Raw genomic sequence first — 24,445 nt, 5'->3', positions numbered from 1 at the left:
TTGCACAAATTCAAAAATTAGATAGAGTTATGGTTTCCTCACCTTACCCAAACTTTGTATAAGCAAAAGTGAATATTTTTCTCAAGCTAATTGGATCCTAATACATCAAAAAGTAAAGAAATTCAACACCGCTACATAATTTTTTGAAAATTGGGGGGAAGGAGAGGCTGGAGTGTTAGAGTAACTTACCAAAGAAATTGTTCTGATAGAATTGTAGATCTCAACGCGCTGGACGCGTAGCCGCAAATAGTGCGGCGATCGGAGCTCGGATGAAGAAGTTATGGTGGATGAAAGTGGAAGTTAGGTTTTTGGTCTTCATCTTCCTCCTCCTGTGGCTGCTGGAACGAAATGAGGAATGAAAGGGAAGTGATGAGCTGAAACTCATTTAAGTGTTCGGTCCGGTTGGGCCCACGGGTCCGATTTAGATTCAGTTCAATGGTTCGGCCCGTTCGGCCCAATTTTGAATCAAATTCTTTGAAATTAGTGTTAAAATTTTTATTTTAAAGAATTTTATTCTATTTTAATATTAGATTTACATTTCTAATTTTTCTAATTAAAATTCGATTTATTAATTAATTATTTACTAATTTTAGTGGCGTTTACAATTTATGTGGCAAAATATTGGATACCCATAGTGGAATAAAAAAAATGATAATAAGCTAGTTTGTAAAATTTTAGAAAAATTTAATTCACATTAACTCTAAAGTTAATAATAATTAGTTTTTTTAAAGTTAATTTTATGGGCATTTAAATTTTTGGTGATAAAAAATAGTTATTTACTCTTTAAGGTAAGCATAATTTTTATTATAGAAAACTAAGAAAAAAGACGCAGAATATTTTTTAAAGTAGATATAATCTTTGAAGATAAACAAAGAAATAAAACACATGCTTTTATCACAGATATTATGTTCTGATAAATATATTTTTTTTTGAAAGAAATAATTTTTTAAAATAATATATTAAAAAATACAAAAATTCATTGACTGAAAAATACATAATTTTTGTGGTGATAAATATAAAAATTTAAAATAATTTGTTATTCGAATTCCACTGAAAACAAGTATACATATAACATTTTAACTATTAATTTAATATTTTTATTTTAAAGGTCCAACAATATATTTTTAATTTACATTTTTAAATATTATTCACTAACTACTTAAAAAATAAATAATTTTTCCTTAACCGTTGCATTCCACTTAATTTTTTTTTGAGATTCTTTGTTGGTTTACTCTTTCCACCGCTATAAAGACAGTGGAGGGGCACTAAACCTTTTATCCCAAACTCAGCATTGCAAACCATATAGTAAAAATCATATCCAACAACCCAAACCATGTCTTCTGTCTCATTCACCTTCAATAAATTTGAGCCTAACCAGGAAGACCTCATCCTCCAAGGAGACTCATCCATTTCAAATAAAAATGTCTTACACCTCACCCATGTAGACCAAAATGGATTACCACAAAATGGCAGTGTAGGCAGAGCATTATACTCTGCCCCTATTCACATCTTTAGTAAATCTGCTTTGGCATCAAGCTTTGAAACCACCTTCACCTTTAAAGTCTCACAAAACGGATCCAATGCTCCCGGTGACGGCTTTGCCTTCTTCATCGCTCCGACCGACACCACCATCCCTCCTAATTCCGGTGGTAAGTTCCTCGGTCTCTTCGACGGACCAGGTATAACAACCGATACAATTGTTGCTGTTGAGTTTGATACCTATGTTAACCGCGATATTGAAGATCCCGATTCTATCCACATCGGAATTGATATCAACTCTATCAAATCATCTGTGACAAACAGGTGGATTGTCCAAAGTGGAGTGGTAGCCACTGCAAAAATATCATATAACTCTGTCTCAAAGACACTAAGTGTTATATGTTCATATCCAAATGCTGCTCCAGTAACACTTACCCATAATGTTGACTTGAATAATGTCGTTCCTGAATGGGTTAGGGTTGGGTTCTCAGGTTCCACTGGGCAATACGCTCAAGCAAATGATATTTTATCTTGGTCTTTCAGGTCAACGTTGACCACCAACAACATTGTGTAAGAACCACCATGGATGTGTCATTGTTGTGATTTCCCATCTTTTATGTTCCAATAAGGACAAAATATAGTCCATTGTTTTCTTTTGAGTCTCTGTAGCGATTATGTTGTTTTGTTCCGATCCAGTTCTGTTATATGAAGAAAAAGCTTCTGGGATTATTGGGGTATCAAAATCATCTAAGTTCTACTATTGTGTTTTAAGCCTTCTTTGATCTATGAATGAAAGCTACTTTATGAGATTTTGTCTGACTTATACAAATATTAAATGCTTAAATAAGATTTTGGTACTCATAAAATTGTTGGTTAAGTTTGGTCCTTATAGTTATCATTTCGATACTATTATTATTATATGAATGAAGTTTTACAAGCATCTAAGTTAAATTAAATTGGTTCAATTAACTTAATGACCTAACAAAAGCTTCTAATACAAATATGCTGCGAAATTCACTCATCTATTGCTACTACGTTTACTTTTTTGTTTCTTTTTCTAATTATTTTTCTTTTACTATTGTGCTCTGTGTTTTTGGCTGCTTCTTTTGTGTTGTTCTTGCTTCTTTTTCTTTTATGTTGTGTGTTTTTTTTTCCTCCTATTTTTTTTTAACAGAATAAAAAAGAGAAACAGAAAAAACGTTAAAACAAAAAAAAGAAGAAAAAAAAGAAGAGAAATAGAAATAAATGAAGATGATGAAGAAGGCAATGAGTAGGAGAAAAAAATGCAAAATTTCTTTTTTTAATCCACAAACTTGTGTCTTTTAAAAAAAATTAACCATTTTTCAAAAAAAAAATTTGTCCCCAAAATTAAAAAATGTAAAACAAAAAATTCAATAAAATATATAAAACTTTGTGAAGTTGCACACATAATAGTAGTTATTTAGACAAAATAAAAAAAAACAAAATTATTAGTTATAAAACACTTAAATTTCTATACAAACATAAATTTTGTATAAAAAAACTCAATTTGATAAATATCCTACAAAAACTAAATACAGAAACGTATTTAATAAACACAAAAGCCCAAAATTTATGTATTTTATTTCTATATTTTTCTGTATTTTTATTATAAAATTTATGAGTTTATTGTAAAAAAATTTTGTTTATTGTCAAATAAAAGAAACAAATATGATAGAGTAGCAGAGTCCAAAGAGATGAGAACATCTGCTAGAGAAAATGTAGAAATGCATACTGAGCCCCTCCTTCTTCGGATCAGGGGAGGAAACTCATATGGAATGAAATCCAATATTGCTCACTGCCTAATCAACTTCAAAGAATCTGACAAAATTTATTGAAACAGGACTAAAACCCCAAAAGAGAACTACAAAGAGAAGCTAAATACAATCAGAACGGAGTAAGGTAATTCCTCTACAATCTTTTTGGAGGATTTTAGCTAATTTTGAAAAGGGATAATCCCAGAACGAAAAACCATACTCTAATTCTATATTCTTACTACCTAGGTAATGGACACATCTATTGCCTTTTTCTATAAGTTTGTACCAAAAAAAAAAAAAAAAAAAAAAAAAAAAAACATTCCTTCTTTTTCACCTCATTTATCTTTCTAACCAGGGAATTTGGGTGTCTTTCAAGCTTTTTACTCCTGTTCAGCAGATTATGATTCAACGTTACGCAGGTCACTTCCTCACAAAATCCTTCATCCACCTTGGAGCTATCTTAGGCAGATCACTCTAGGCTCTCAACTCTCGCCCAATTCCTTTCTCTGAAGTTGATGTTTCCTCACTTGGGCCTCCCATTTCACTCCTTCCCTCTTCATCAGTTGGGTCTCTTGGGTCATTTGGGCCTTCCTTGAGGTATTCTTGCCAAAAGTTTGCCCAATTCAATTGCATATGCTCAACGTGGATTTTGACTTTTCTAAACAATTTGTAATTGCTCTTGACCAAAAAAGAAAAAAAAAACAACTTGTAATTGCTACAACAATTTATGTCCAAATCAGCCCCAAGTAAAATCCAATCTGTCATTGCAATTTATATGTGAATAACAATTTTTTTTTCTTGGTATACATATATCTGAATAACATATCCAATATAGTTGATGCCATTTACCAACAGAACAAAAATGTTATTTTTCTGGAAATTAGGACACATAATTATTAACTTTAATGTTTTATAAACCTAAAAACCCTTAAAATTGATTCTGTTATTTATATAGGAGCACAACAAATCATCTTTACTATTCAAATAAAGATATGTGAAGTATAGAAAAACAAATCCTCTTGACCCAACATAAGCAAGAATATAGAGGACAATACGGGACAAAGTATTTCACGTTACAAAGAGTTCTAGAAAAAATTTCAACTAAAAAATATAATATGAATAATCTAAGCTAATGCAAATATCATTAGTTAATTCTACTGTTTGATTTCATTCACGTCTCATAAAAACAAGTCAAAATCTACTTGAAGGCTTCCCTTCCTTCATCAACCAACCATTATATCGGAGCATAAAAAACAATGTTAAAGAAACAGAAAGTCATGGAAACAAATTATTCAATGGACTTATGACATCAAAGTTGCAAGATCTAGCATAGAGAAAACATTCATAACAAAAGATATTACTTTTAACAACTTAAACTCTCATGTAATGTTTAGTTACTGTCTATATTTACAGGAGATATAGATACAATAATATATATTCCTGGTGACAAGAATAAAATACACAATTTCTTACTTCTAAAAATTAGAGAAACAACACCCACTCACAAATAAATGGTAGCAACAAATTAACACATTAATGCAATAAAAAAAGCATAAAAAACCAGAAAAATAGAGACAGGACATCAAGACTTTTAATGTGAACAATAGAATACAAGAGAATCACAAATTACCGTACAAAATGCACATACAACAAGCTAAACAACTCAAACATCAAATCATACAAACAAGAATCAAGAAGATGAAAATACCAAAAAAACAAAGTTGATACTATGTGGCTAATATCTCCAACTAGAATAAGTTCTCACTTTCATAATACAACTTCGTGCAAGAAGTACCATAAAAATATCTCATTATCCATTTTATAACACTCCAATGCTCTCTTCTTGGGTTTAAAACAAAACGGCTAACACAACACTACAAAAAATTTGGTCTATGATCACGGTAAAAAGTTGTGACTATAGCTAGGAAAAAGGTGACGATAGATCTATAGTCACTATTTTTTACTTTAGATCACAGTTTTTTCAACCGTGACCTATTCTGACGTAGCCAAAGATCTATGGTTACAGCTTTTTTATCTATAGTCACGGTTGTAGTGTTTTCTATCTGATACTTTAAGCCACATTTTTTAACCGTGACCATAGAATAGCGTAAAAACCATGACCATAATTTGCTCTATGGTCACAGTATTTTAAATCATGACCACATCCTAATCTATAGTCACAATTTTAGCGTGACCATAACTTATCTATGGTCATGCTATTTTAAAACCGCGACCATAACTTACTCTGTGGTCACCCTAATTTCAAACCGTGACCTTAGCCTAATTTATGATCATAGTTTTAGCGTGACCATATTTTAAAACTGTGACCATAGCTTACTTTATTTTGTAAGATTTTTTTTAAAACATAATCATATCCAAAAATTATGATAATCACAAAATAAGTCTAAAAAGGACAAATTCAAGTAATCTAAATTATAAAATTTACATTACAAACTAAATATGCTTTTAGTCCAAACGACACAAATCAGAATATATTATATTATATCCACTACATGTAATACCGAGTAAAGTCTAATAAAAAAAAATACATAAGTTATCAAAATATTACATTTAGATAACTAAAGTATATAAGAAATCCGTCACATGTCATATTTTTATCAAAAATTATATTTTTTTCACATCACATCCTCATACTAACAAAAAAAAAATAAACATTTTAATAATATTCACATTCATTAATAGACCTGTCATAAAGGTTTACAATATACAAGAATGAAAATAATCTGCAGATAATAACATCTTAAATATCAGTTTCTACATAGAAGGCTTAACTCAGAACAAACAATAACTTCTATCAGAAAATAGAAAAAAAAAAAGGTGATAATTTATGAGGTACACTTGAGTGCAGAGCTAACAAATATTAGATCATATCCTCAACTTAGATGCTTTTTGTTGCTCACTTAGATTTAGTTCAGAAATAACAAAGTGAAATGGCTTCTTATAAACTGCTTACATTTTTACCAACTGTACTGTGTACTCAATGCAATGTACACTAAAGGATCATAAACAGCTATATTCTAGGAAAGACTTACCATCTACATGGTCATGGTGATGATGAGTAACAAAGACCACTAGTCGTCTTGGCAAAGTAGTAACAACTTTCTCTAACGGATGATTATAGAGTCCTAAGTTACGATTTAGTAAAACAAATTTGATAATATAGAAATTAATTATTACTCCAAGCCACAGATCCATAAAAGAAATAGGAAACAGAGGAAAAATAGAAAAGCATGTTTACACATAAATTGTTCAATAGTCATGTGAAAGTATACCTCTCAATGGAATCTTGATAAACATCCTGGATCAACAATTAGTGCATCTCCACATGCAATAAAATTATTATCCTCACAATCATGTGAAGCATTTGCAAGTGCAAATACAACCAAGTTTGTTGTGATAAAAGGTTTTGCTGTTCTACTTTCCATAGGTACCAGGAGGGTACTCCTGAAAATGTAACGAGTTTTCCATTTTGAACCAGCATATAAACAGAATGACTTTGAAAATTATAAAAAATAAAAAAACAATTATTTGTACTCATAAACTTTACGAACGCTGACAAAAGTATTTATGAACTAAGAAAACTAATATTGTATCCATGAAAAATGAGTTCCATGTGACAAAAATACCCAAATCCTAATTTTTTTTGTTGACTTTTTAATAAAATTTTTAAATTATCCCCAACCTTTATCTTTAACCTCAACACCACCACCAAAATAACACGGGTGAACCCAAATGCAATGGCGAAGGCACCGGAGCCCTCCGCCTTCACCTCCACCGCAGACAAGGACGGCTGCCGCTCCCTTTCAAAAAAAAAATCAATTGAAAACATCAAATCAAGCATTTATTCTGCAGCTTGATCATTTTTCTATGCTATTCTATAACTTGAATTTTTTAACCAATTAGAACTCGCTTCCAAGTTCCAATGGAATAATTCAATAAATCCATAAATCAAAGCAAACATTTCTATCACTACAAGAAAATAAGCTTTCTCCTACGCTTTTAAAGCGTGCCGAAAAATGCTAAAAAGCGTGCCAATAGTTTTTTGCCACGCTTTTCAAGTTATCGGCACGCTTTTGAAAGGGTCACATCCGCCAGCTTGCTGGTTGCTCCATTGCCACGCTTTTGTGAATCTATCGGCACGCTTTCTTTGGCCACCCTTTCAATTCTTGTGTTAATCTATCGGTACGCTTTAACCGAAAAGTACACGTATCACCACGCTTTTGAAGCATGCCAAAAAAGTTGGTTTTGGCAATAGAACACATACAGGCACACTTTTAAAAGCGTGGCTTTCCCACTAAAACCTTTTGCCACGCTTTTTTGTCAAATTAAAAAAAAGGAGAAAATTAGAATGCATAATAATAATTAAAAAATTATAATTCTATAATAATAATTAAAAAGATAAAATTAGAAGGCATAAGAATTGATTTTTTATTGATTTACATGAATTATTTACATGCTATAATAATAATAATAATAATAATAATAATAATAATAATAATAATAATAATAATTTAAATTAAAACTGTAATGTTCCCAAAGATATGAAGGATGGAAAAACAAAAGTGATATACAGTAGAACTATGATTAACAAGAAGTGGATGTGGGAAGAACTCTTGATACCATTTGCTTTAAAACTGTGTGTGTGTGATTGTGGCTCTCATCATCCTGCAGATATCATCAAAAATTGTTTAGAACATAAGTTGCCACTATATGTAGTAATTATAGACCTATTCTATTAATTTCAGCATAAGCAAAAGCAACACAAAAAAAGTGAACAACATACAAGTTACAATAAAGTTCACTGGTATAATCAAAAGACATTGCTCCCTCTCTAGTATCTAGAAAGAAGAAAATTGATTTGTAAATCTACCACCCCCTCTCAATAATGAACTATGCACAGAACAGTAACTGTATGAAAGAACTTCATCTAAAGTAAATTTGCATAATTTCAAACCCTAATCTCAAGTAACAGTAAGAAAGCACAAAACCAACCGCATGTTTTAAAAGAATAGACAAGTTCATACTGTTGAAGTTGACAACTGAGTGATGGTTGAATTACCTTGTATCCAATCAAACCAACTTGATTCAAAGGTGGAATCCGGAAACTGCTTAAAGGAACCCATTTTCCATAGCCACTCTCAGACACAAACAACAACCATAGCCCCTTTTGGCCTTTTGCACTGCAGGCATATAGTAAGCAAATTAGACAATGACATCCCTGATAAATTACTCCAGTATTGCCTTCACAAGGACTACAGTGTTCATATCAGTTCACACTTGTTTTTCAATGGAGAGAGCAATGCAATGATTTGAAAAATTAATCAGTAGCAATGATGTTTCTACAAAGCAGTAAAAAGGACAATTGAGAGGGGAAAAAAAAGAAAAAAGATTGTAAGTTTCTTTTTGTATTTGGACCGAAAAGGCTAAAACTATATATTATATAATTATATGATCAAAGTATCTTTTGGGGTCAAAATAAGCAGCCACTGATTGAGAAGGAAATTTACCTTATTAGCCCCTTTTTCTGGTCACCTACTGTGTTTGATTCCCTAAAAAGTTAGAAACAGAAAAAAGACGTGAACCAAAACATAGAAACTAAATAGTTGATTCATCACTTTTGTTGAAATAGTTAGTAACATTGTTGAAACAAGAACCGTGGACAGCAGACAAAAAAAGATATAATTTTTGTTGAAATTAGAAAATAATTTAACCCTTCAATTTTCATGTGGATCAAATAATTTATGGTTAAAACCTTTATTACTGTAATTGTTTGCAAAAACGTCCAATTTAACACTGATATCAAGAAAAGTAAAACTCACCAAGTCAGAAACAAACTCTTTGATTCCAAAATCCAGCAAATATAATCTCAAATCGGCCCTGTAATGAAAACATCAAGTGAAGAGAATTATTAAACCTATATGCATAATAATGTAATCAGCCAACAATGTCAAATAATGACATCTTTAAATCTTTATATAAATTTAAAGCCATATGGAATGGAAGATCCTGAGAAACCTAGTTCCTTCTCAAAAAACAAACAGCCATAAGTCCAAACAGTGAATCTGAAAATAAATTTTAAGGGGTAAACATGAATGTGATGTGAATCAAATTATTCCAACAAACTTGTTTCATTTTTAGTATTATGTGAAGGAAAAATTCAAAATAAGAAATGAAAACACCTTTTATTTCAAGTATTAACTCTGCTTCTATTTCAAGCATCCACCATTGAACCAAATAGTTACTTGCTCAAAATCAAAACCCAAAAAAAATGCAACTAAGAGAGATAATTAGTTAATATCAGTGATTTGTAGACTATATAGAACTCATAATCATTAGCTTCATCTATGTCTCAGTTATCCTACTGCATACCTCACCAGACTCCACCAAGATCACGTGCGGAGTTCTAATAACATAGCTGCAGCAACAAAAAGGAAAATGAGATCTGATAACAATTAAGTTATGAAGAGTTACTGACCGCTGCAAGGCAGAATAAATGCAACTTCCCCCAATTTTACTTTCTAAAGATTTTTGAAAACCCATTATAAGCAACAATTTTAGTCAAAATGACTGAGGCCAAAGCAGTTGAAGCAGCAACTAACAACAACACTAACCACCATGCAGATTTCGATCCTCACAAGAAGAAGCCTAAAAGGAACAAGTATGCTTTTGCTTGTGCCATTTTGGCTTCCATGACTTCAATCTTACTTGGCTATGGTCAGCACTCACCGCTTTCATTTCCTACCTGCCTTCTAATCTTACTTGTTTCACTTTTGAGCTTATTTGTCTTCCTATCCCCTGCATCTTGTTACAACAAATTGAAGAAAACTAGGCCTGGTTACACTTTGTTTCTCTTGTCCTTTCTTCTTCATTGTTTCAAGAGAAAATTAAAAAAAAAAATCGTTTATTCCAAGGGAAGAATAAAACTAAATACTGTACCACACATGTGCTAGCTGAAAAAATTAATTGAAATTAGTGAAATTGAAAAAAATAAAAAGACTTGTACTATCCAGTTATTCAAAATTTTGAAAAAGGGTAAAGAATATATCGTCAAGGGGACGGGTATTGTAATCCGCAGGGGTGCAAATTGCAGCCAGATTTATCGTCTGAAAAACACACAAACATTCAATTTCAATTTCGAAATGTAAGCACAAATCCAAGAACAATAACATCAATAATTATAGAATGCAGTTAAAACACAGAAAACAGCAGAAATCATTCAAAAAAAAGCAAGAGCTAACCACTAAGCAAGAGCACAACTGAGCACTAACCTTCTGGGTGAGCAGAACCGCGACAGAGAGAGGCGAGCAGAACCGCGACAGAGAGAGGCGAGCAGCACAACGACCAGAACGGCGAGAAGGACAGCAAGAGGAATGGCGAGAAGGGTGGCGACAGTGAGATAGATGGCGGCGTGATGGAGGTTAGGGTTTTCTGGGTGCGATGAAGGGCAGTGATGAAGATGACGATGGAGATGGATGAACGACGAAGGCTGGGTTCGAGAAGATGAGGCTGAACGTCGTTAGGCTGGGTTCGAGACGCTGAAGATGGATGAACGACGCCAAGGCTGGGTTCGAGACGCTGAAGATGGCCAAAGCGGGGTTCGAGAAGATGGATGAACGACGGCGCCTCAGCTTTTTAGGGTATGAAAGTGAAATTTTAGGGTTTCATTATTTTTAGTTACTGTGTTGTTGTTATCATGTTTAGTTAAAAGTGAATTTCATAACAATGTTAAGTTAGTGTGTGTTGCTGTTATCATTTTTAGAGTAAAATTTGATAACTCGGAAAAAAAAAAGGTTAAGTGTGGGAAAAATAGTTGGGAAACTAAATTTTAGGGGAGGAAATTCTATCGGCACATTTTTTACGGTGCCAAAATAAATACGGTATAGCCACGCTTTTCAAGCGTACCAGTCTCTTTTTATGGTCATGCTTTTTAAGCGTGACAAAAAAAAGATGACCAAATTTTATATCAGTGGCTACTCTCGTAAAAGAGTGTCGATTTCCTTCTATTGCCACGCTTTTCAAGCGTGACAGTAAAAAAGCATGGCCAAATTTCAAATAAGTGGACACTCTCATAAAAATGTGCCGATTTTACCAAAAAGCGTGGCAAAAAAACGTGGCCAAATCACAAATCAATGGCCACCTTCGCAAAAGCGTGGACAAAGACCACTTTTTGGCACGTTTTAAAAGCGTGGCAAAAAAAAGTATGCCAGACAGGTCTTTTTTCTTGTAGTGATATGATTTCTATTTACATATATCAACCGTAATTGGGACATAAAGAGGTTTAAGGACTTGAAAAAGTGTTGACATTATTATAGTTTTAAATTTATCATATATAATAATGACATTCCTTCATTATGATTTAAACCTCAATGGCAAACCTCACATTACAGTTGAAAACTAAAGCTAGTATTGGTTCTCTTACGTTCATACTTTGTACTCATCAAATGACATTGGTGGTGATGAAGCTGCTTACACGCTGAAGCTTCGGAAGGCTCTATCCCAGTTTACGATTTCTTGTTAAATTTGGAAACTCCTTGGAGTGTCCCATTCCTGAAATTTGTCCCAAGTTGCAAGTTTTAAAGCTTAAAAAAAACTGACTTTTTATCAATCTGACAAAATTGGTGCAACATTATTTCTTTTTTTTCCTCAAAGTCTAGTAGCATTTCATTGGACGTTTGCTTATAGAAAATTAACTCTTCCCGTGTCCACATGGAACTCTTCTTAGAGTCCTCAATGAAAGAGTTAAGTGCAGGCTTTAGACTCAATTTATGATCAAAACACAAAATCCTAACAGATGTAGTTTTCTTGGCATCCAACTGAAACTAAATATCATCACCAATATTCAATCTAGAAACACCAATAAGGAGGATTATAAGTCACAGACTTTTAACTATCTAGATATAGCCAATAAACACATCTATCTAATAAAAATATTATCAGTAAAATTTACTTCATTTTAATAAAACAATCAACAATCTATGGATATTGTACCTTCCCGATATCCTCGGCCAAACATTCCATATCCTCGGCCAAACCTTCCAATATCCTCGGCAAACAGAACGAATAACAAGTCCATCACTTCACTCATACCGAGATTCTCGTTCCAACGGAATTGGGAATCTCAATCCTATCAACAAACCCTAACAAATACCGAGCATTGCTCAACTGACAAGCTCTATTTAAACAAACGAACTACAACTCAAGGAGGCAGAGAAAAAAGAGCAGGAACAGTTATAAACTCAAAAGGATCCTTCTTCCACCCTCTACTCAGACTACTCTTCCCCTTACTTTACTTTATCTTATCCTTTCTGGTTTTGAAATTCATAAGCTGACTTGAGCGTCGGAGTCCTTTTTTGCAGGTTCCACGCTGAGGTCGACGGTTCTCAGGATAACGTTTCCGAGTTAATCCCGTGCCGCATTGCCGACCACATCTCGGAAGCTCACTCCAGACAGAACAATTGGCGCCCACCGTGGGGCCTTATTTAAGTGACCCCTTTTTATTTTTTTCATTACACTAATTCACGCACCTCGTATCCTGTTTTTCTTTTCAGAAGTTGAAACATGAAGGATCAGTCAGATACCCAGCAACATCCTCGGACCGATGCTGATCTCATGGCAGCCAATGCCGCATTACTCGCAGAAAACCAGCGTATGGCTGAACTATTGGCTACAATGCAGAACAGGGGCGAACGAAAGCACGTCAATAAAGTAACAAACGCCGAACAAAACGAAGAACATCAGTCGGAATCTAATGCAAAAACAGAGGAAATGCCCCCAAAAACAGGGAGACGACGAGCTAACCCTTTTTCTGATGAGATTATGAGTTTTAAGATGCCTCAAAATTTTACACTACCTATGACTCTGGCACCATACAAGGGGATCGGAGATCCTAAAATTCATGTCACAAAGTTTGAATCAATGATGTTCCTGAACAGTGACTCCGATCCCATTTTGTGCCGATCCTTTCCCACATTTTTAGACGGGGCTGCGTTATTATGGTTTTCAAATTTACCTGCATGTTCAATATCCAGCTTCGACGACTTCTCCAAGCTATTCATCAATCAATTTGCAGCCTCAAAGATCTATGTGAGGGACTCCGACTACCTTAGCACAATCAGACAGGGACAGCACGAAAGTCTGAAGGACTACATGACGCGCTTCACAACGGCTGCCATGGAAATCCCAGACCTCAATTCTGAAGTACAACTCCATGCTCTGAAGAGTGGCCTCCGACCTGGTAAGTTCCAAGAGGCCATAGCTGTTGCAAAGCCAAAGACGTTGGAAGAGTTTCGAGACAAGGCGACAGGGCAGATCGAAATAGAAGAACTTCGAGAAACCAGGCGATACGAAAGACAACCGCACCGGAAAGAGGAGGATAAAACCCCAACAAAAGACCCTAAGAGACCTTTCAGGTTAACACCGAAGTATGATTCATATACGAGGTTCAACACGCAGAGAGAAGACATCCTAAAAGAAATACTACATAACAAGCTCATCAAACCTCCAAACAAAGCCGGATCATATCAAGACCAGCGGTTCGTTGACAAGACAAAGCACTGTGCCTTTCACCAAAAGTTCGGACATACAACCGACGAATGCGTCATAGCAAAGGATCTCCTGGAAAGACTGGCAAGGCAAAGACACCTAGATAAGTACATAAGCAAAGCCCGACCAAGTTCAGAAGGTTCCCTCGACCGACGTCAAGAACGGAGACAAAACACACCAGAAAATCCAAAAATACAACCTCCTCCACCAAGAGGGGTTATAAATTGCATCTCAGGAGGATTTGCAAGTGGTGGTCAAACCAGCTCGGCACGCAAGCGCCATTTCCGAGAAATGTTAACACTACAACAAACAAATAAAACGCCAACCAACAAACCTCGAACACCGGAAATCTCCTTCAGGCATTCTGATTACCAAGCAAGGTCGGATAACCTAGACGACCCGGTGGTCATATCCATCCAAGCAGGAGATCTATTAGTTAAAAAAGCTCTACTTGACCCTGGCAGTAGTGTCGATGTCCTTTTCTACTCCACCTTCAAGAAAATGAAACTTAGTGAGCAAACTCTGCTGCCATCCTCAGGCGAACTAATAGGATTCTCGGGAGAAAGGGTATCAATCCTCGACAGTGTGTGGCTGAAGACAACCCTGGGAGAACATCCAATGAGTAAAACAAAGGATTTACAATTCCTAGTAGTCGATTGCATAAGCCCTTATAACATCATTCTGGGTAGACCTTTTCTAAATACTTTTTGTGCCATTGTTTCCACAATCCATTTGTGCATGAAATTTCAGGTACGGGAGAACCTGATAGCAACAATACATTCAGATCACATTGAGGCTCGCAGATGTTACAATGAGAGTTTAAGAATCAAAGCAGAAGCCCAACAACGAGCCGAGCTTACACAAGAAACATACAACATCGCCAGCATTTCAGATACGGCCGACCTTGACCCGAGAGGAGATCTCCAGGACAAACCAACACCAATAGACGAGCTTGAAAAGGTACAGCTAGATGACAATATTAACCATTATACTCACATCAGCTCCTCACTTCTTCCAGGTATAAAACAGAAAATAACAAAATTACTCCAGGAGAATGCAGACCTATTTTCCTGGACTCCAGCAGACATGCCCGGCATCAACCCGAGCCTTATATGCCACAAATTGCAAATCGATCCAAGAGTTCGGCCAGTATCACAAAAGAAGTGCAACACGGGAGACGAAAAGCGCGAAGCATGCCTTGCAGAAACTAAAAAACTCCTCCAAGCAGGATTCATCGAAGAGCTACGCTTCACAACATGGCTATCAAATGTTGTTATGGTAAGAAAAACCTCAGGTAAGTGGCGAATGTGTGTTGATTTCACCAATTTGAATAAAGCGTGCCCTAAAGACGCTTACCCACTACCTTGCATAGATAAACTTGTAGATAATGCATCAGGATATAACACTTTAAGCTTTCTAGACGCATACTCTGGATATAACCAGATATTAATGCATCCAAAAGATAAGGACAAAATAGCTTTTATAACAGAATTAGGAAACTACTGTTACACTGTTATGCCTTTCGGACTTAAGAATGCAGGGGCTACCTATCAACGACTCATGGACAAGGTTTTTAATCAGCAAATAGAAAGGAATCTGGAAGTATATGTCGACGACATGGTCGTCAAAACCAAACAAGAACACACCCATGAACTCGACCTGCAAGAGGTATTCGGCCAATTAAGAAGGAGCAACATGCGACTTAATCCAGAAAAATGTGCCTTTGGAGTGAAAGGGGGCAAATTCCTCGGATTCATGCTAACATCACGAGGAATCGAAGCCAATCCCGAAAAATGTGAAGCAATCATAAACATGCGAAGTCCCCGAACAATTAAAGAAGTTCAGCAATTAAATGGGAGACTAGCCGCCCTCTCTCGATTCCTGCCCGCGGTATCCTCACACTCACAACATTTCTTCAACATACTCAAGGGGCAAACAAAATTCAACTGGAGCTCAGAATGTGAAACAGCCTTCCAAAAACTGAAATCAATGATATTATCCCCACCGATCTTGCAGAAGCCGAACTCAGAAAAACCACTATCCTTATACTTATCAATATCTCAAAATGCAATCAGCTCAGTACTCGTCACCGAGATAAGAGGCAAATACGAGCCAGTGTACTTCGTCAGTAAAACATTGCAACATGCCGAGCTAAGATACCCACCTATGGAAAAATTGGCGTATGCACTAGTACTCACAGCAAGGAGGCTAAGGCACTATTTCCAAAGCAACAAAATCATCGTCAAAACAAACCAACCTCTACGGCAGATCCTCACTAGACCGGAAGTCTCAGGACGACTTACCAAATGGTCGATAGAGTTATCCGAGTTTGATGTAGCATACGAGCTGAGAACAACAATTAAGGCACAATTCCTGGCAGATTTTCTAGCCGAATTAACAGGACAACCAAATGAGGAATATAGCTGGGAATTGTATGTAGATGGAGCCTCAAATGCAGAAGGATCTGGAGCGGGCGTATACTTAACAAACAAACACGACTTACAAGCCGAACAATCAATCAGGTTCTCTTTTCAAACAAGTAATAACCAAGCCGAATATGAAGCTTTACTTGCCGGCCTCCGATTGGCACAATCACTAAACATCACGCATCTACAAGTATACTGCGACTCGCAGCTGATCGTACAACAGGTAAACGGAAATTTCCAGGTAAAGGACCAACTGCTAGAAAAATATCACACACTAGTAAGAGAACTCATCTCTCAATTTAACTCATTACAAATCACACACATAGCTCGGGAACAAAACACTCGAGCAGATGCATTATCTAAACTAGCAACAACTAGGAAAAATATGCATGAATCTGTAATATCTCAACTAACACTTGCTGAACCAAGCTTCAGCAACAAGAGAATTTATTCTATATCACAGGAAGAAGATTGGAGGATAGCTTACGAACATTACCTCCAAACGGGGCACATTCCATCAACAATCAAAGACAACAAAGCATTCAAAAGGAGAGCATCATCTTTCACACTCATCGGGACAACACTATACAAACGAGGTTTCTCTCAGCCACTGCTCCGATGCCTAACTACGGAGGAAGCCAAAATCGCCATGGACGAGGCCCATGAGGGAGTGTGCGGGAACCACATCGGAGGAATAAGCCTGGCCTCAAAAGTAGCCCGAGCAGGTTACTATTGGCCGACAATGAAAAGCGATTGTATTCAGAAAGTAAGAAAATGTGAAAGCTGCCAAAAACACGCACCACTTATCCACAACCCGGCCGAGAACCTGCACAGTTCGGAGGTAAGCTGGCCATTCCACAAATGGGGGCTTGATATTCTCGGCCCATTCCCAAAGGTCCCGGGACAGGTAAAATATCTACTCGTTGCAATTGACTATTTTTCAAAATGGATAGAAGCCATACTTTTGGCAAAAATAAGGGCTGAAAAAATATGAACTTTCATTTGGAAAAACATCATTTGCCGTTTCGGCATACCCCATGCTATCATTACTGACAATGGTCGGCAGTTCACCGATCAAAGCTTGGCAGAATTTTTACAGGGTTTCAAAATTAAGCATCACTTTTCATCAGTAGAACACCCGCAATCGAACGGACTTGCGGAGGCAGCTAACAAAGTAATTCTCATTGCACTCAAGAAAAAGCTCGGAGATGCTAAAGGAGAATGGGCAGAACTAATACCAGAAGTACTATGGAGTTACAATACCACGAAGCAAACAACTACCAATGAAACCCCCTACCGACTTGTCTACGGTGCAAACGCGATGATTCCAATAGAGATCGCCCTCACAACAACAAGATCCGAAATCATACCAGCAACACATAACGACAACATCAGGCAAATCGAGCTGGACACAATAGAGGAGGAGAGATACAAAGCCGAGTTAAAGCACAAGGCAATGCAAAGCATAATAAAGCGAAAGTACAACAAAACGGTCAAACCCAGATCATTCGGCGAACAAGACCTCGTCCTAAGACGTACAGAGGAAGCACGGAAACCACCAACCCACGGAAAGCTCGCCGCAACATGGGAAGGCCCTTACCGAGTTACTAAAGTACTCGGCAAAGGAGCGTACAAACTCCAAACAATTCAGGGAACTGATATCCCTGGAATATGGAATGTATCATCACTAAAAGCTTACATATCATGAGTAGATATGGCCAAGGGGAGACACTCTTTTTCCTACTCGCAAGGTTTTTCCCCAAAACAGGGTTTTTCTTGGAGAGGTTTTAATGAGGTCCCCACCCCATATCTTTTCCATATACTCAAAATAAACAAAATCAAATACATTATTTACAAAACATATCAAACCGAGCATAGCTATGTCATTTATATATTTATAGTCTAAACTGTCAGATAACATATTAGCGCGCGCACATCAAAAACACAAAATACCAACCTCTACACATGTAGAGAACATTCCAAATCCAAAAGACAAAAATAAATTACAAAATGCAAAAAGACGGACAACACATCCTAATCCGCTCCCTTCTCAACCGACACACTTTCATCCTGGTTTTCAGGCAATGTCCCATCATCCATAATGCGACCTCCACTCACAATCTTTGTTACATCAAGCAAATCAGTATCAACTTCAGGAGCTACAACCCTAATCTGAGCCACAGCCCGATCAAAACCTAAGGTAAAGGCAGTCAGCACTTCCTCCTCTAGTTCGGCAACCCTAGCCTTTAAGCCTTCCGTCTCAGCAACATTCACCTCTAAGTCTTTTTTCAACTTGTTTACCTCCGCCTCCGAAGCTTTCTTAAGAGCTTTAACCTCAGACCTCAGCTTATCAATTCTCAAATCCCTCTCTTGCAACGATTCCTTTAGTTTCTTCACAGCAACAACATTATCAGCATCCAATATCACATCCAGCTCTGAAGTCCGACCAATCGACAACAAACGAGCTCCAATCACCTAAGCAAACACCATACCATTCAGTATTACAACTACTAAGCGAAAAAACAATGCAAATTACATAAATAACCTGCAAATAGCGAGCCACCCCTATCTTTCCAGCCTCATGGATCGTCTTGACGTCAGCATCGACTTGGGCAAATTCATCAGCCACGGCCATGAAAGGAAAAGAAGCCGACCACATCGAATTACTCGGCCCTTCCTTGTAGCCGTGAAGCCCAACCTGACTTTGAAAAGCTGCATCAATCTCCTCCGCTGTAAAAACAGCATTATCATCCTTCACACCAGTCAAATCCACCACCCTCGAATTCCCCCCACCTCTTTTCCTCTTAAGAGGAATTTCTTGACCACCGGACCCACCCCCCTCCTTCGCCACATTAGTCGAAGAACCCTCTTTCTCCTTCTTCCTAGCCTTAGAGACGAAAGCCTTCAAATTTGCAGTAGTTAGGGTTGACGCCTTTTCACCTAGCAAAAACCACAAAACAATCAGAAATCTATAACACATCACACCACTAACAAACCAAACAAATAAAAAATACCTAGGTACTCCTCTAACGCTTCCCTATCCCCTTCAAGCTTCAACAATCCAGGAATAGACAGAAGGTCAGAAGACGACATTGCCGACATAAGAAACCCAAGTATATAGTCTTCACTCTTAACCCTATCCTCACATTCCAAGACCTGACGAGGTTCAGCAGACCAAAACACAGGAAACCTCTCCTCTAATAAAGCATCAAGAAAAAAGGGATAAAAATCCTCGCCAACCTGAACCTTCACAAACATTTCCTTAAAGTCTTTAAAAGAAGACTTATACAGGCTAAAGACGGCACGACCTGGGTGACTGCTTAAGTTCACCCAGCCACCTTTCCAAACTCCCTTCGCCTGAAATAACGAAAAGAAAACACCCAATGAAGGATAACAATCCAAATACTCCATGAGACACTCGAAAGCTCGAACAAATGCCCACGAATTTGGGTGAAGCTGCGTAGGAGCACAATTTAGCAGTGACAACACACCACACTGGAAGTTCGTAAAGGGAAATCGTACACCCAACTCGGTCAACATACAGGTATACACATAGAAGTACGACCAATCCCCACGTTTCTCACAAACTCTATCATCCTTATCGCACGGTAAAAACCTAACCTTCAAACTATCACTACCCCTCACCCACCTAGTTTCATTCAACTGCGACAACATCTCAACACTGCTAAACACAGAAACCCGAGACCTCACATCACTATCCACCAAGCCATAAGGGTCACCCTCATCTACGGTAACTCCTTTCCTACCCATGAAAGCGAAAAAGAAACAGTAACAAGAAACTAAAAGAAAAGTAAAAATAGTTACCTTTCTTACTCATTTTTGCAACTCGAGAAAAATCAAATCCAAAAGCATAAGGAGCCTAACAGACAGGAGGTTACTCCGACACAACACCCCACGTAACCCCTCCACTTCCCATTAACTACAAGCGACAGCCCCGTTTTCCTGCCACAAAAAAAAAAAAAAACAACATAATATATGACACCAAGCCCACTTAACAAAGCCCATTAGAACACAAACTGGGCAATGGAAACACGTTGAGCTTGGGGGATCCCTAGGCAATAAAACCACACCAACAAATCGAAAACAATAAGGGCCGAGGATACAGCAAAAAGCTCAACACGTTCTTCATGCCAAGCTTGGGGCTGTGTACCTTCCCGATATCCTTGGCCAAACATTCCATATCCTCGGCCAAACCTTCCAATATCCTCGGCAAACAGAACGAATAACAAGTCCATCACTTCACTCATACCGAGATTCTCGTTCCAACGGAATTGGGAATCTCAATCCTATCAACAAACCCTAACAAATACCGAGCATTGCTCAACTGACAAGCTCTATTTAAACAAACGAACTACAACTCAAGGAGGCAGAGAAAAAAGAGCAGGAACAGTTATAAACTCAAAAGGATCCTTCTTCCACCCTCTACTCAGACTACTCTTCCCCTTACTTTACTTTATCTTATCCTTTCTGGTTTTGAAATTCATAAGCTGACTTGAGCGTTGGAGTCCTTTTTTGCAGGTTCCACGCCGAGGTCGACGGTTCTCAGGATAACGTTTCCGAGTTAATCCCGTGTCGCATTGCCGACCACATCTCGGAAGCTCACTCCAGACAGAACAGATATTATTAATAGAGCACAATCATTGTTACATATTATTTCACATTCAAACTTTGAGAAGCCAATGCAAGTGGTGTGATAACAACCACATTAGCTCTTGGTTGCAATACAAAGAAAGAGCATCATAATATCAGGTAATAGCTGCAGTGCAAGAAAACAACTTAAAATGTTAAAATATTTTAAGTCATAATACCATGTATTAAAATATAATTCAATGACAAATAGATGCACTAAAAAAGGGATTAAAAAAAATTTGAGGTAACAACTACCCACCCTTGCTTCTGCTTTTGACTTTATACGAAATCTTTACTAAAAGTCTTCCAAGATGATGTCAATAAGGTAGTGTTTGGTGGAGAGACAGAGACAGAAAGACTGAGACTGAGAGACAGAGACTGAGAGACAGGGATTGAAACAAATCTCAGTATTCTGTTTGGTGCAAAATGAGAGACAGAAATTGAAACAAGAATGAAACTCTAATTTAATTTGCACAAATGATAAAATTGAAATTAATTAATTGAAATGAAAGTATTTAAGGTATAAAATGTTATTAAAGTTTCAGTCTCCATCTCTAAAAATTTCAGTCCCCTGTGTCCCTACTTTTTGGAGGTACTGAAATAATGAAATTTTGGAGACAGAGACAGACATTTTAGTATCAGTCTCTGAACTAACAAACACAATACTGAGTCTCAGTCTCTCAGTCTCTGTCTTAGTACCTGCAAACAAACGCTACATAAGGGATCAAATGCTTTGTTCAGGCTTAAGGTACACACATTTCATAATAGCTTTTATTCACTTTCTAATGATAGCTTAGAAGATCAACGACAAATATTCCTCTCTTTTGATCCACTACCATAGTAGTATATGCACTTTTTTCTGTACAGACATTTAAGCTATTAATATACAAAAAAGCTAGCTCCAAAAAATTATTCATATAAACAACTTTTCACAGTTTAAAAAGTTAGGAGAGGACATTTCTTATAATCATGTAGTAGAGTTAACGTAAACATGGAATTCTCAAAGTTTGATTTAAAAGCAATAAGAAAGAGAGGACTAACCTCGCCAAAGTAGTTTGGATGGTGAGAACATTTCCGGAGATCAGAACTGCACCAGTTTAAAAGCACAACTTCTAATAATCTGTCGTACCTCCAAATATTTAACCTATAGCCCACAAATCCACTCTATCACGTCCTATATGAAAAGCCATAATATATTAACAAAAAAGAACTATCTCATTGGTAAATTGAATAGTAAATTTGTAGAATATCTTACTTGGCGACCATGAGGCATTGTAGGATCAGGCAAGGAAAATATGCCTCGTACTATCACAGATTGAAAAAGCCATAGAGAAAAAATACAATCTTGCCAGAAAAAAAAAAAAAAACATAAAGATACCAACATGAGTATACACACCAACTCATATATTCTTTTGGGAATTTGGGGGCAAAGATGGTGGCATACTAATCCAATCAATAATAATATGATCTCAGTTTTATAATAAAAGAATATATCACATTTACCAACTACATTACTTCAAAGAAACATGTTTATTTAGATTTTCCAATGTCCACAACATACACTCGTTTCATTAGTCTATTACAACAAGACAATTCTAAATGTAAATTAAAAATTAGCCTAAATAATTTAGCAATTAAAAATGTAAATTAATAGTTAACAATTGCCAGAACATTGTCCACTTAAAGAGGTCAGTTTCTTCCGGTCTTAACCGACCCTCTTTGACTTTATGGTGATTCAGTCATAAATTACTAGTATATGTTATTCACCTTCAATCATTTGAATTGTTCTCATCAAAATCAAAAAAGAAACAGTTATTGAGAGAATCTCTTTTCCAAGAGTTTATTGTTCAATTGTTACCAAGGTTTAATGTCTAAGGAATAAATAAAAAAAGCTAGATATCATTGACTAAACATTCCAATTCTAAATTAATTTGAATCATTTTTGTTTTTATATCATATATATTATTTACAACATTTCTTTTTCTTGAATTTTTTTTAACACTTTACCACATCTCTCATAGCAAAGGACAAGTTAAACGTTTTTCTAAGAAGTTCCTTCCATGATACTAATGCAAAAACAGATAAACAAACGCATGAGAATGAAGCTTTCTACCACATGCCAATTAAAGCATAGTAAGTTAGCAACACATATGATAACTCTCAATGACATAAGAGTTCAAAACAGAATTAAAGAGTAGCAGAAACTTCTGCTTTATTTAATAAGAAGCATCTCAAAGGTATTTGCTAAACGCTAGTAATAAACCAAAAGGTATTTTTCTGTACCAAAAAAGTGAGCAAAAGAAATAATTAAGGATGAATAATAATAATAATAATAATAATAATAATAATAATAATAATAATAATAATAATAATGAAAACAAATATCAACAAAATAAAAAAAAGTTAAGTCTAACTTACTAAGAAATCTAAGTCCAGATACAATCCAATTTGTATTAGAATAATAAACTTGATTTTCATTTTTTTTAAATCATGAAAACTATACAAAAGCATCCCATAATTTCCATTTTAATCCATTTACCAAACTCTTTTTTCTTTTTTAATTTTCTCCCTTTTTAAGCCAAAAAGAAAATACTTTTGAAAGTATTAACACCAGAAACTGAAATGCTGACAAATAAAGTAAGCTAAAAATGAGTGAAACTAAAGGTGTATAAGAAAAATAAGTATATGGAGTAAATTGATAATGATATCCATGAGACAATTAGATTCAACCAAACAAAATTAGTATAAGATGAGAATAGTTCACCTTCCTTTATCCTCACCAAGTCTTAGAGACAATACGACTACTTTGACATAAGAACATGAAATGCACTAAAATAGAAGATAGCGGCGGATAATTAGCGATTGGTTTGGCAACTGCCACTATCTGCTGGTGTTCTTGTGATTTTAGCCGTGCACGGTAGAAGCGCAGCTATTTTTCTTCCTCTTTACCTTAGCCCATTTTCCTCCTCTTTTCAGATTTAGCCGTTAAGTCACTAACTCTATCGCAATACTTCTCTTCTTCCTCCCTCTCCTACCCATATTCCATATCTGCGTCGTCGTAACTCTACCTCCATTGCACCACTTCTTCTTCTTCCTCTCCATTGTTATTGATGCCGCCTTTTCTTATTTCTATCAATCGCTATTGTGTCGCATCTTTACCTTCATCGCCAATGCTTCATCTTTTTCGCCTTTGTCTCTGCTTCCTTTATCTCCATCTTCGCTCCCTCTTCTCTGTGCCCCTCTCTTAATCTCATTTTCTGGTCTCTATTCTTTTAAAAAACATCTCTTTATTAATCTTTGTTTTGAAATATTATTAAATTTATTGTTAATAGGATGTGTGTATGTATGTGTGTGCGCGCGTATGTTTATGGCTGGATTAGTATCCATGTCATACGCGACACAATCAATGTTGATCTCTCCTCCGTTAACGTCAACGTCGTCAATGGTACTACCTTTTTTAAGGTATCCTAGATCCCTCGATCTCTCTCCATCATTCTTCCCTTGATTTTTTTTTGAAAAATAAATTCTGACTGTTTTTGTGGTTTGATTGCT

At 36.2% G+C, this 24,445-nt stretch overlaps 2 protein-coding genes across 2 annotated transcripts; both read left to right on the top strand.

The window, feature by feature from the left end:
* Positions 1-1,292: 1,292 nt before the first annotated feature.
* On the top strand, positions 1,293-2,288 carry LOC130941523 (lectin CPL-like). The gene has a single exon (XM_057870063.1). The coding sequence runs from the start codon at positions 1,334-1,336 to the stop codon at positions 2,051-2,053; it is 720 nt and encodes a 239-aa protein (XP_057726046.1). The 5' UTR covers positions 1,293-1,333; the 3' UTR covers positions 2,054-2,288.
* Positions 2,289-12,833: 10,545 nt separating this feature from the next.
* LOC130939916 (uncharacterized) lies at positions 12,834-17,951 on the top strand. Its single transcript, XM_057867984.1, has 2 exons — positions 12,834-17,150; positions 17,310-17,951. Exons 1-2 carry the CDS (start codon positions 12,834-12,836, stop codon positions 17,949-17,951), a joined length of 4,959 nt encoding a protein of 1,652 aa, XP_057723967.1.
* Positions 17,952-24,445: the final 6,494 nt, after the last annotated feature.

The sequence above is a fragment of the Arachis stenosperma genome, chromosome 7 (genome assembly GCF_014773155.1).
Source record: "Arachis stenosperma cultivar V10309 chromosome 7, arast.V10309.gnm1.PFL2, whole genome shotgun sequence".
In the NCBI taxonomy this organism is placed as follows: Eukaryota; Viridiplantae; Streptophyta; class Magnoliopsida; order Fabales; family Fabaceae; genus Arachis; species Arachis stenosperma.
Note: the sequence above shows the minus strand (reverse complement) of the source record. Positions and strands in the feature narration are given on the sequence as shown.